This window comes from Camelus bactrianus, chromosome 3, assembly GCF_048773025.1.
Source record: "Camelus bactrianus isolate YW-2024 breed Bactrian camel chromosome 3, ASM4877302v1, whole genome shotgun sequence".
In the NCBI taxonomy this organism is placed as follows: Eukaryota; Metazoa; Chordata; class Mammalia; order Artiodactyla; family Camelidae; genus Camelus; species Camelus bactrianus.
The window spans coordinates 107,978,955-107,992,760 of record NC_133541.1 but is presented as its reverse complement, the minus strand read 5'-3'; the positions used below and the strand labels follow the sequence as shown (position 1 = coordinate 107,992,760).

At 56.5% G+C, this 13,806-nt stretch overlaps 1 protein-coding gene across 1 annotated transcript in view; it reads left to right on the top strand.

The window, feature by feature from the left end:
- Nucleotides 1-6,422: 6,422 nt before the first annotated feature.
- CAMK2A (calcium/calmodulin dependent protein kinase II alpha) overlaps nt 6,423-13,806 on the top strand; it is a 62,244-nt gene continuing 54,860 nt past the window's right edge. The window contains exon 1 of the mRNA XM_010961787.3: nt 6,423-6,620. Within this exon, the coding sequence (XP_010960089.1) occupies nt 6,559-6,620 (62 nt within the window). The 5' untranslated portion in view covers nt 6,423-6,558. The remainder of the gene's footprint in view (nt 6,621-13,806) is intronic.

The window sequence follows — 13,806 nt, the reverse complement described above, 5'->3', positions numbered from 1 at the left end:
GCCAGGGCTGCAGTGCTGTCTGTGAGCACGTGGGTGTGTGCACGTGCGTCCTGGGGGCAGGTGTGAGTGCACCGCTGGCCCAGGGAATGGAAGAGGAGGTGGGCGGCCTGGCCAGGAGGCAGAAGATACGGGTTCTGGTGCAGTCCTGCTGCAGATCCAGTGCGGCCTCCGGCAAGTCTCCGGCCCTCTGTGGGCCTCACTGCCCTCCTGTGTAGAGTGGATGAGCTCAGAGCGCTCTCCCAGGTGTTCCGGGTGCCCTCGGTGTGTGTGTGTTGGGGGACACGGGCTGGGCCGTGGTGGGGAGGGGTGCGGGGGTTTCCGGGCTCGCTGGCTGCACCGAGGGCCTTCTTCCGCACGCTGCGTTCTGCATGGCTCCCTTCAGCTTCCAGTCGGTGCGGCGTGTGTAGGCGAAAGCCCTGCTGTGAATTTTGAAAATAGTTATTTTTGTCACTGGCAAAGGAGGCCTGTTAGGACTCGTCAGCTTGTGGATGAGCAGGACGGGCGGGGCGGGTGCCGTGCAGTGAGGGGGGCTCAAGAGTCGGATACAGAGCTGCATCCCCATCGCAGAGGTGCTGAGTGCAGGAGTGAGGGTCTGGCCTGGGGCTGCTCAGTGGAGGTGACCATCTGTGTCCTGGGCCCCTTCCTCCCAGCCCTGATCTCTTGACCTCTTATGGCCTCCCCCGACTGGAACCCTTCTCTGTCTCCAAGACGGCGATGCCTTGGTCGTGGTGGGGCGGGGGCCAGGACTAGCTGAGGCCTCCGAGATCCAGCCACCCCCAGCGCTTCTGCCTGCTCTGGAGGGAAACTGCAGAAGTTCTAGGCCTGGAGTACCCCAGGGATGGGTTATCCATGGTCTGCCCATTGTTCAGGCTATTCCAGCTCTGCTGGATGCTTGACCTAGCTGCGTGGGCTGGGCCCTTCCAGAGAGAGTGGTGTGGAGCCAGGGCGCCCCTGACACCCCAGGTTTGCCCAGCTGAGTGGAGGTCTCTCCTGTGCTTGTTGAGTTGACCCTGCCCAAGGTGGCCCAGCCTCCGGTTCCAGCCCTGCTTCTCTTCCTGGGTCCCTACCCTTTGAGGCCACAAGTCCAGGACCATAAAGGCCTATTTCTGCTCTTCCCTGGGCACCAAGAACTACCCCCTGTGGCCACCCTGGCCCCAAACATGGAGAGTGCAGCTGGAGTTGAGGGTTGGGGGCTGGTGCCTGCTCCTGGTGCCCTGAGAAGGAGGCTTCATCTAATCTTAAACCCAGCCTAGAGCTCATCTGCTTCAGAGTCCTGCCTAACCCAGAACCCAGCAAACAGCCCAGGAGCCCCACTCAAGCTTTAGCCTGCAAACCTGTCCATCACCTGGCTGTCCCCAGGCCTACCAAATCCGGGCACCATCAGCTGGCCAGTGCCTGGCATTGGTGGAGGTTCTCAGGGTGAGGAGCAACTCAGGGCTCAGGACATTGTGCTGAGCAGCTCGGCCTGCTTGCTGTGGCTTCTGCTCTGCCTAGCAATCCACGTGGCTCCCATCCACCTCTCCTGCCTCCTGTGGCTCCTGCATTCCCCCCAGCCAGGGCACCTGGGGCTGGACTCTGTCAGGCCCCTGAGTGGCATCACCAGGCAGATGCTTGTACCACCTATGTGGGGAGGGATGGAAGGGAGAGCAGACCAGAAGCAGCTCTGGCCCCTTGGGTACTGTGCCAGCTGGGCCTGCAAGGGGGAATGGAGCCCAGAGATGCTAGACAGGACCCCTCTTTCCCCCTTGGCTGGGCCAGATGTCAGCAGAACTGCCAGCCAGATGGGTCAGAGCCAGGGGCAGCCCTGTCCAAACTGGGCCCTGCCTATGGAGTCCGTGGCAGGGATGACATGTTCCCTAGGAGCCAGGAGAGAATCCCAGACCTGGCTGGAGAGGCAGGGCTCTGATCTCTGCCCTGGGCCTTGGCACCATTTCCTTTTCTTGCTTGATGCCTACTGGCAAGTAGCCCTGAGCATAGGAAAGGGGAGCGGAGGAGGGTTAGGGAAGGAGCATGTTGTGGGAGCCAGGAGTTCTGGATTGTCATCCAGACTCCACCCCTGAATTGTGTGACTGCGGGAGGGCAGCTTCCTCTCTTTGGGCCTGAGTCCCATGTCTGTAAAGGGCGTGGGCCCCCTCAGGGCCCTTCCAGACCTAGTGGAGGCTGAAGAGCCCAGGGCAGGAGTGCTGGAGTCACACAGACCCTAGGTGGGTACGTCCCACCGTGTCTCTGCAAACAGGCGGTGATTGCACCCATCTCACGGACGTTTGTTGTGAGGTATAAATAGTGCAGTATGCAAAGTGCTTAGCACAGGGCTTGGCTCAGAAGTGGAAAGAACTATTTTTCACGTCCTTGGAGTCAGTGAAGGAACATCTTGTCTTTACATTCTCAGGAAGAAATGGAGGCCCCAGTGGGAAAGAGACCTGCCATAAGCACTCACAGCCAATGGCAGGACTTGAACTTGGGTCCTCCCTCTAGCTGCAGGTCATGCTGTGCGGACATGGGCCCGGCAGCTGGAGTCCTCAGTAGTCCCTTGACTCCCTGCTTCCCTCTTCTCTGCAAGGAATGCCTCCTATGTGGGACATCTCAGGGGACAGAGCTGCTCTCTGACCTTTGATTTCTCTCCCTTCTGAATTCCAGTCTGGCATTACTTACTGCTGTTAATGAACCAAATCACCCTCCACCTAGACCCTCTGCAGGATCATTTCTCTCTTGGCCCACTTTCCACGGATTCTGCCCCCATGCTCACTGCCCTTAATGGGACAGGCCTCGTGGGAAACGTGCGGATGGCACGTTTTCCATGGTGCCTGCCCAGGCCCTGCAGGACCCCAAGGCACTCAGGCATGTGCATGTGAGCACGTGCGGAGGCTGTGGAAGAAGGTGGGATTTGAGTCGGCTGTCAGCCCCCCCGCTATGGCCCAGGAACTTGGTCCTGGCCCCCGCTCGCCCCTCCGGAGCTATATGGGGTACAGCCTGTGTTCACGTTCCCGTTCCCTCTCTGAGTGTGTCAGAGCTGTGCTCAGCGCCCTCCAGGGCGCCCACCCCTGGCCGCCAGCCTGTGGCAGGAAGGCCTGCTCTTGAGTACCGCACTGCAAGTTGCAGATGGGGGCACGTGTGCTGGCTCTCCTGCGTGCTGCGGCCCTGGGGAGCAGGGAGTCTGGCGAGAACGGTCCCCTGATGCAATCATCAGCTCATTCTCTCAGCGCCATGGAGGCAGGGCTGGCTCCTCGCTGCCTGCCACCACCGGGCACAGCTGCCAGCCTCTTGGGCACAGGGGAGGCAGTGAATTAGCGGTTGTGCCTCCTTGGCAGGGTGGCAGTTACAGTCAGGATGGAAGTGCCCCTCTGAGGCAGTGCCTACACCCCTGTGCTAGGCTCTCGAGGGTTCGGAGAGTATGTATGTGTGTGTGTGTGTAAATGAGAGTTGCCAAGGAGATCTTTTCCTTTTCCACATCTACCTCCCGCTCTGTGGTCTCCAGCCATCTCTGCACCACCAGCATCCTGCAGCCTGCCCATCCTCCATTACCATGTACACAGGGTCCGGGCCAGCATGGGGAGGGAGAGGAGAGTGACTGAGACTGAGAGAAAGGGAGGAAGGCAATAGAAACAAGAAAGGGGGTGAAAGGAATAGGAAGGATGGGGACACCTGAGAAGGAAGGATTCAAGGGAGGGAAGAAAGAGGTGGGGAGGGGGAGCAGATCAGGCCAGCTCTAAACCAAGCAGGATTATCACCTCCTTTATTCAGAACATTAGACTTCCATTAATACAGCCTCAGGGCACCTTTGCCTTTTGTTTTCTTTGTTAATTTCAAATTTGTTCGTTTGCTTGTTGGCACCTGATGTGCTGGAGGCCTTGTGACCCCTGCCCTCTAGCCCCAGTCCTTTGTTCTACAGGAATGCTGCAAACCTGGCCTGGGCAAGGTGATGTTCAAACCATGAGCTCAACTCCAGTGGGGACTCAGAGAACAGCACCCAAAGTGCTGGCACTTGATGATACTGATGATACTTCCAGGATTCAGAGACAGCGGTGTGATGAGGGAGGGGCTTGAGTCCCTTAATAAGAATAATTTTTCCACCTGCTGAGCATTTACAGTGTATCAGCCACTGTGCTCACCTCATTTAATCCTTACAACAGCCCTGGAGCTAGGCAATGTTTAACCCTGTTTTGCAGACTAAGAAATTGAGGCACAGAAAAGTTAGGATATTCATCCCAAATCACACAGCCTATGGGTCATGGAGTCTCACTAACCACTGCATGACACTGCCTCTCCTCTCCCCTGGGCAATGACCGAGGTGGCCTCAGTGGTCACTAAGGGCTGTTCCCGTGCTTTCATGCATGGAAGCCATCCCCTCCCGGGGGCAGGCTAGAGGGTCTGGGGCAGGAAGGTGGCAGTGCAGCCTTCTCCCGCTTGCCTGAATCTACCTCTAGCCTCTAGCAGCGTTTCGTGCCCTGCCTGCTGCCCACCGGCTGTGCAGCCCCCAAGCAAGGGCCTCTCTTCTCTGCCTCTGAATTGCAACGTTGGCGGCAGAAGCGGGAAGCATATTGTGCGCAGAAACAAAACTGAGTAGTTTTTCCTTTTTCTGAAGGTGGTAATGGTGCAATTAGTGGCTAAGCCATTACCCCCTCCTCCCTGGCTCTCCTCCTCTCCTTCCCCTCTGCCTCCCTCCTGTTTCTCTCCTGGGAAGAAATGGCTGCATCAGAGAGCCAAACCCCATCATCTTCTCCCACTTCCAGCTCCCAGGAAGAGGGGCAGAATTGGTGGGGGGTACCCAGATGTCTCCAGGGGTCCCTGGACCTAAAATAGTGAGTCAGGGATCTGCTGACAACAGACAACATGTCCAGCAAGTGAGATGACCACTAAGGCAGTCTGAAAGTTTCAAAGGGGTGGGCTGGAAACCCAGAGGGTTTGGATCCTGGATGCATTTATCCTGTGCTCTTTGCCGGCCAGTGCTGGTGTGAGACAGCCTGGTGGGCTGTGAAGTGAGCCTGAATGGAGGAAGGGTGGGGTGTGAGGGTCTGAGATTCTAAGTTCAAGCTAGAGTGATGGGGGTGGTCATGGTCATACTTTAGACCTTCCTTTTCCTCTTCTAGAAACTAAAAAGAAGCCTCATGTTTACATACTTCCCAAAGGCCTCCACAGCCCTCAGCCTGCTCCATCTTCGCAGCCTTCCTCTGCAGTGGCACCTTAGTTCTGTTTTGTAGAAAAGGGGCTGAAGGCTCAGAGAGGGGCTGTGACTTCCAGGGAGACACAGATAATATATGTTGGGATTGGAATTGAACTCAGATCTTTATATGCCAGTCCCTTTTCTTCTTAACTCCCTAGGCCTAGGGGCTCACCTTTGGGCTATAGATGTGATTACAGCCCTGAAGAGTTGAAGCTGGCAGGGAAAGTGCCTGCAAAAATTTGGGAATGAGGATTTCAAGGCAGTCTCTGGCCACTCCCCTCCAAGCCAGGCCATGCTCCCCTCCCCGCTGCCGCCTCCTCGTCTTTCACCTTGACTTGAAACATAAGCAGAAACTGGGACATGAGCCCCAGGAGACCAGATCTCCATGGCCCCTCTGGGGGCCTGGGGTGGGGAAGCGGTTATGGAAGAGACCTCAGGAGGGGACCAGTTGTCATAGTTGAGGGGGTGGGGCTGAGCAGGCAGCTAAGGGTGTTCCTTCCAGAATTCTGGTAGTCCTCTGCACTTCTCCCCCAAGCTAGAGTGCCAGTATGATGGACAGGGTGGCAGGGAACAGAGAGAGGGAGAGCAGAATAAGAAAGAGAGATACAGAGGCAAAAAAAAAAAAAACAAAACTCAAAAAAAAAAAAAAACCCCAAAACAGGAGCAGAGAGATAGTTACAGAGACTATAGTCACCCACTGAGAGAGAGAGATCCCAATGAATTAGCCATCGTTTCCCTGTAAAGCTTAGAACCTGGATGTTGCCAGGGCAACGGGGCAATACCTGTCTCTCCATAGGAGATGAAGTTGCCAGGGTAACTGCGTCCTGTCTTTCCTGGGGACCATCCCGGAAAGTGGCACCCACTGGCCGTTACCATGGCAACTGCCTTTTTGCCCCACTTAATCCCATCCTATCTGCTATAAGGGCCCCATAGTTGGAAGTGGGGGAGGTGGGAATATTGAAGATCACTTGCGGACTAAGTTTGTTCTTCTCCTCCTCCTCCAGCCCCTCCCTTGGTCCATCACCTTGGGGGTGCTGGGTCCACCCGCCCCCAGGTCCCACACAAGCCTACAGTATTGTGTGCAGTAGGGCTAGGGCGTCCAGGAGCAGGTTTTGCAGTGGAAGGCAGGCAGGTGTTGGGGAGGCAGTTACCGGGGCAACGGGAACAGGGCGTTTCGGAGGTGGTTGCCATGGGGACCTGGATGCTGACGAAGGCTCGCGAGGCTGTGAGCAGCCACAGTGCTCTGCTCAGAAGCCCCGGGCTCGTCAGTCAAGCCGGTTCTCAGTTCGCACTTGGCAGCACGGGCAGGCGAGTGGCTCCTGATTCCAGGAGCAGAGCAGCAGTGCCTCAGTCCTGGTCCTCCAGCCCTAAGCCTCGCCTGCCCTCCGAGTGCCAGGATGGCCACCATCACCTGCACCCGCTTCACGGAAGAGTACCAGCTCTTCGAGGAACTGGGAAAGTGAGTTGCACCTCAGAGAGTCCTGGAGGGCTCAGGGGGGTCAGTGTCATGGGTTGGGGGTGTGCACCTGCAGTAATTTCAGTGCAAACACAGGGAGGAAGGCTGCATGTGTTTGGGGGCACTTGTATGTGCAGAGTGCCCAGAGCCGGGCACGGGCATGTTTGCCAAGATGTGCTGAGGTCAGCTGGGGGAGTGTGTGTGTAGAGGTGAAGGGTTGACAGTGGACGGCAGCATGTGTGTGCACACGCACACACAAGTGCACATGACCTGGGCACACAGAGATTCTTAGAAACTCAGGATTAAAAAGGGATCTTCCCAGTCAGCTGAGTCCAAGGCTGGAATCCCCTGTAGAGTTTCTCTTGAGATGGCCATCTGGCCTCAACTTGGTTACTTTTGGTGACAGAGAGCTCACCATCTCCCAGGTAGTCCCTCCTGACTTTAGACACCTCCAGAGGCTGTGTAGCGTGGCCAACTGCTCCCTCCCTGTAAGCACATCCTCTCGCCACCCTCCCCCTGCCAGCTCCTGCTAGGGGTGAGCGCATTGGTAGAGCAGAGGTTAATAACTGAGCCATTGGTGAGGCATCCTGGGTTTTAGGAGGAGGGGAAGGGCAAGCAGGTGAGCTGTGAGGGGGGACACTGCTGTTGCAGGGGCTAGTGATGTGAGTGAGGGTGCACCAGCTCTGGTCCCCTGGCAAAGTTGTCCAGCCCCAGAGCTCATTTCCTGTTTCTGATGACTGGTGTAGAGATAAGGATGGGAGGATGGGAGGATGGGGGGAGAGGAGAGCACCTTGGGGTAGCTTCATAGGTTGAGGATTGTCAGGGAAGCATTCCTGGATACCCTGGGCTAGGATGTCCCCTGGTGGATCTGGGGATGGATTCAGGGCAGGGGTACAGTTTGGAGGCAGAGTTTGCCCTGTGGGCAAATCGGCTCCAATGCCCTGAGTGGTCCCTGCTGGAGCAGCAGGAATGCAGGGGACAGGGGCCCTGTAAGCATGTATGTGCTGGTGTGAGGTCTGGATGGGCACACACAGGAGTGCATTTTGACATGAGTTGTGTGAGGACTGACTCTGGAGGACACTTGTGTGCACTGAAAAGGTGTGCAAGTGTTCACGAGTGTGTGCATAGGGGAAGGTGCTGAGGAGTGCTTCATGTGAGGCCTGAAAATGCAAGTGTGCCCTGCAGGGGTGGGTGGATGCAAGTGGCACAAAGGGGTACGCTGGCTGGCTTGCACGGGAGTGAAGGTGTGCACGTGCGTCACTATGCATACACATTATGGCAGGTCAGAGCTGTGTGCACGTCAGCTGTGTGTAAATATATGTCTGCGTAAGGATGTACAGGTGGGACTTCGGCTCATTGGTGTTCCTGGGAGGTCTGGACATGCACATTTGTGAGGATAGGGGGCATGCCCGTGGAAAGGTTTATGTGTGTGCGTGTGAAGATTGGCCCCACGGGCTCGAGTGGGAGTGTGGGTGCTGAAGGCATGTGTGAGCTCGGGCTGGTGTCTACATATGTGTGGGAGGTGGGCCTGTGTACAAGCAGGCTGCCCGCGCGCACACACACACACTCACACACTTGCGCACTGGGCTATCCTGACACCTACAGGCACACACTGGCTCCCTTGTATAGACACACTCCCATGTGCAGACGTGTGCTCACTCTTGTCTGCAGACTTCCTGTCTTTCTGAGTATATTTTTATGCTGGGGGTTGGGTTGGGGGACAGCAGGAACAAAATGTTTAGGGCCGCTCTGGGTGTGTGCTGTGTGCTGCTTCTTCTCTGGGTTCCGGTGCCCGCTGGAGGCAAGGATTCCCTAATCAGCAGGGAGCTGCCTCTCAGGGTGCGACTAAGGCTTGGTTCTGGAAGGACTGCGTCACAGAGTGCAGTGAAATGGAGTTGAGATGTGACTCAGGCACTCAAAGTGAAAATAAAAGTGATGTTTTGCCCCAAGAGGAGATGGATATCATGCAGACTGGGTGCTGTGGGCGGGACTTGGCGGAGAGCGCCTTCATGAGCCTTCTCAGCCCCACTGTCTGCCGGGGCGCTTGGAGGGACTGGGTGCAGGCAGAATTTCAGGGGACGCGGAGCTCTTTTGTGGCCATGGCAGGAAAACCAAGGGTGGCAGGCATGGCCAGGTCTAATCTCATCACTTTCAGACCTCTTCCTTCCACAGCTGTCACTGCTCTTAACCTTTTTTAGGTCACATATTCTTCCAGATATCTGATTAAAGTCTAAGTCTACCTTCCCTAGAAAAATGTGCAAACCTATGAAATGTTGCAGGCAATGTCAGGAGCTTGCAGGACATCATGGGGGCTGAGGATGGGCCTGCGGTTCAGGGTGCTTGTATTGGAAAAAAGGAGATGAGGCCATACACCTCTGATGCCCGGGCTTGAAAGCCTGGGGTGCATCACCGAGGAAGCAGGGCTCTCCTGCTCTGCGTGCAGCTTCAGTCCAAGCGCCCAGTGAGGGACGCAGCAGCAGTGCCCGGCACAGGCCACAGGCCCCGCACCTCCCCACCCACAGCACTGTAATACCGGGGAGGTTTGGGCACCTCTTTTCCCCAACATGTAACCTGGAGATGAAAAAAATAAAAGGGCTGTGAGGATGAAATGAGATGGTTCTCTAGAAGACATAGGGACAAGCCCGGCACACTGGGATCATCGTTGCCCTCAGAGGCTGGGCAGGGTGAAGCCGAGGGCTAGGACCTGCCATGTGTTTACCTTTTGTCTAGAGTTTGCCCAGCTTAGATGAGGGGGCTGACTAACCCCCACATCTCTGCCCATCCACCCCCTGCCTCCGGGATGGCAGCGATTCAACAACTCCTGTTGAGAGAGGCACTGAAGATGCCTGCAGAGCCCATACTTCACTTGGTGACCCAAGGTCTCTGCCAGCTGGGACCCTGCAGTTATCTCCCAGAAGCTGAGCCCCCGCTCCGGGAGCCCACTTCAGATCACTGGCATGGTGGCCGGCGGAGGCAGCTGGGCTGGCTCTACAAGGGGACATGGGGGTCTTTGGACCTCCTTCTGCAGGGCCCTGGCTGCCCAGCTGGAGAGGAGGGCACGTGCCTCTCGAAGGCTTCCTGGCGCCCTGCCCAGTGAGGACTGGCTCATGACTGCAGGCCTTCGAGGAGCTCGGGTGGGGCTGGCGATGGATGTCAGAGGAGCTGTTCCTCCCCCACCCGGTGGACAGCCAGCCAAGCGGGTGTGGGCTGGAATCAGGGCCCGGTGGCCTCTTAATACTACTGGATGCAGGTCCCACTGCAGCGTATGATTCAGGATAAGCTGGGAAGTTGATTCCTGGTCCCCTAGAGGGTTAAAGTGGGGCTGTCTCTTGGGACCCAGAGACAAGCTTACTCCCTCCTCTCTTGACCCCAATCCTCCTTCCTCCCAGGGGTGAGAGGAACAGAAGCCCAGACCTTCGCAGCACAGAAGCTAGTTCAGAAGCAGGCTGCAGTGATGCCAGCTCCAGGGTCAGGGTGGGCCTGGGTTGGTGGGCAGAGCTCCAGGCAGACCCGACCTTCTCGAAGACCAGAATCAGGAAAGAGTCAGGTTCCAGGAGGTGGAGAAGGAGGACGCTTCCTCCAGCGTTTGACATTCTCTGGGCTTTGGATCCCACTCCCAAGAGAGGTTAGGAAAGCAGAATTACCCTGCAGCCTGTGTAATCACTGGGCTGTGCAGAAAGAGCCTCCAAAGGAGATTTTACTTGAGAGAGGGGGAGGGGGGAAGGGAGGGAGGCTGGAGAGAGCGTGCAACCCACTCTTTTCTCTCTAGAAACGGATCTGAAGTTGACTCATGGGCAGTCCTGGGGCTGGGGGAGGGGCTGCAGGGGCCAGCAAGGTTGCCAGAGGGAGGGGAGAGAGCTGGTTCTGGAGCCCCTGTCCCCTCTTCCCTCCACCTTTTTGTATCAGGAATGGGGCTTGGGCTGGGCTGATTAGTAGGGGACAGTGGGGCCCAGAGACAGCTCCTTGCCCTGGGTGGGGGGATCCTAGGTCTTGGGTGCTTAGTCTCCCTCTTGAGACACAAGCTCTAATGTCTGTAAAATGTGTTTAGTAATCCCATCCTTCCCTTGCTGTGAGAAGGATCGATGGTGTGATATTGGAGGAGAGAACACCTGGGCATTGATGCACCAAAGATGGGTGTTGTGCTTGTATTTTGATTCTAATAACCTCTCACATTCGCAGCACTTTGGGGCCAGTGAGGCACTTCTCCACTCATTAGCTCATCTCTCAGGGAGGCAGGGGACTGACTTACCCATCTTACAGATAGGCAGACTGAGGCTTGAGAAGGTGAAATGACCAGCTCAGAGGACTGGTGGCAGTGCGGCTTGCCTGTGGGTCTCCAGAACTCTGCATGTGGGAGGAGGGTTGATGAGAGGTACCACTCCTGGTGCGGTGTCTGGGGAAAACTTCCAGGGAATTGGGGCACTGGCCTTGTGGATGAGGGAACTTTGAGCTGTCACTTATTTTCCAATTATGGTTTTGCCTCTATAATTTACTGCGTCACCCTGGGTGGATCCCTTGGCCTTTGTGTACCTCAAATTTACCATCTGTGAAATGGGGATCAGAATACTTCTGCGGATGCTGACATGCGCCACTACAGTTGCTACCTTCTTTAGCTTCCTTCTGGGGAAGGCACCTGTGGGAAATTTTAGGCTCCCAGAACATCAGAACGGGAAGCACCATAGATACTGTCTCCTCACAGCCTCGATGGTGGAGCCAATACCCAGGGAGAAATGTTTTACCCAAGGCCACAGGGAGAGGCAGTGGCAAAGTCAGGGTAGGGGACCAGATGATGTGCAGGGGCCAGAGGCCAAGGATGGGATGTTGGGGGACAGGTAGGACAAGGGAAGGGGACAGCCTTTCCTCCCTCCCACTCCAAGCTACCAGAGCGGAAGGCACGCACATGTTCTGGTGCATGCCGCAGCCCTCCGCCCCCACGCAGCCGCCCCCACACAGGCTGAGACACACTGACACTGCCGAGCCTCCCTCCCGCCTGCCCGCCTCCCTGCTCAAGCACACGGTGACTGCTGCCAGCACCCCTGCAGTCTGGGCCCCGGCCCTCGCAGTGGGGTGAGGGCAGAGCCTTGGAATGCAGCGCCCGTGTCCTGCTGCTATTGCGCGCGTGCGCACACACACGCGCACACACACACACACACACACACACACGGGTGCATCTGGACACGCATACACGCACTGGCTCCAACAGGGCATCGAGCAAGAGTCTACCTCCCAGTGCAAGGAGAGCAAGATGATGCTGGCTGGGCTTCTGGGCTGTCTCTCTGTCTCTGTCTCTCCCCTCCCTTTCCTCTCATCTCTGTCTCTCTGTCTCTCTCTCTGTCTCGGCCCTTCTCTCTCTTCCTTGCCTGTATCTCTCTGGTCTCTGTCTCTGTTCCTCTCTCTCCGCTCCCCTCTCTCTTGTGCAGGTCCCTTGGCCAAAGTACCCCCCCTCCTGCATGCATACTGTCCATGGCACAGTCCCTTCTGAGCCTCTCTGTGGCGCGTTAGGCAGCCTCCCACCCCAGGCCAGCCTGGCACAGGCCCCAGCGCATGTCCCAGTCTGCTGAGGCCCAGCCAAGGCACTAGATCTAGGTCCTCATAGGGCTTGGCTACCAACCAAGGCGTCAGGTGGGGCTATAAGGCCAGAGGGACTTTCTGTGCTGGGGAAGGCTGAGGTCCTTGGTGTCCTGGGATCACATCAAAGGAGGAACATGTCTGTGACTCTTGCATCCACTCAACGAGTGTTTCCTGAGCACATACTCTGTTTCCAGCCCTGGGCTGTGCCCAGCAGTACCACATGCCAGACTTATGTCATCTTTGCCCCCCTGGGGCTCATGGTCTAGTGGGAAGCTGAGGTTAATTAAATCACTTCAGATATTATTATTTAAGTGCAACTGGATAAGGATTATGGGCACAGACATGGGGCTATGAGCTGTAAAGAGACTTCAACTATTTAGGGTGAGGGAGGTATCAGGGAAGTCTCCCCTGAGGAGGTGGCATTGGGGAGCTGGAAGCCTAATAAGAGTCAGTCAGAGGGAAGAGGGTGGAACAGTGTTCTTCAGAGTGGGAACAGCATAGGCAAAGGCTCTGAGGTGTGCATTTTGATGGAGCACATCAGCCCTGGGGGGGTTGGGGGGTTCCATTCTTCTTAGGCCTGCTCAGCCTGCCTCCAACTTTTGGATGCCTGGGGGCTAGAAGGGCATTAAAAAGCTGTAGATTGTCTAGAAGAGGGGGCCAGGCAGGGTGGCCAAGGTCTGGAAGCCAAATCAAGTGAGACAGGGCTGAGAAGCTGGAGGACTTCAGCAGGGAGAAGAGACCCTCGGGCAGGGGAGGTGTCCTCTCCTCTCATCTCTGCAGGGTCATCTTGGGGTCCCAGATGATGAGAGAAGACTGCTGTGTGCGGCCCTGGAGGGCAGAGCAGGGCCCCATGTGTAGAGGAACAGGGAGGTGGATTTCAGCTCGGCGTAAGGGAGAGCTTTCTAATGGCCAGAACCGCTCCTCTACCCGCTTGATGGACGCGGCCTCGGGAGACAGCACTCTGCTAGCAGAGATAGATATGCACTCCACAGCCCTCCTCTTGCCCCTGTGCCTCAATTTCCCTCCTGCCCTGCATCCTTGTTCTCATCCGGTGAGATGCTTTGCTTAGTGCATGAGGCAGGAGATGGTTTAGGGGCCAGAACATCCTCAGTCCCACACTGAGGATGAAGAGTACTTTCTTGTCTTGCGGACGGAGCCTTGTCTGAGGTCACACAAGCTAGTGACACATGCGAATTGGGCACTCTGGCCACTTTCCAGCCCAATGCTTGGCTTCTTAACCCTTGGCGCCTCTCTCGCTCAACCTCTGAAGGTCTTTGGGGTGTGTGTGGACAGAGCCAGGCCAGAAGGCCAGCTGAGCCGGGGGAGAAAACAGCCCCTCAGCATTTCCCTGCTTTGCCTGCTCTGATCCTGTCACCGAGCTCTGTGGATATATATATTTTTAAATTTTCCTTTTTGTAACCTATTCAAGAAAACCCAGGCACAGCCAAAACAAGGAATATGTTGGAACTTCTGTTGGTTCAATGTTCCCTGCAGCAAACAGAATCTTCCGGTTCTCAGGCCTTCTGTGTCCCCCATGAGACTTCTGCTGGGTTGGCGTGGGGCAGGCCTGGGGGATGCGGGACAGCTCGAAGACACAGTGTCCCCGCAGCATCTTCTG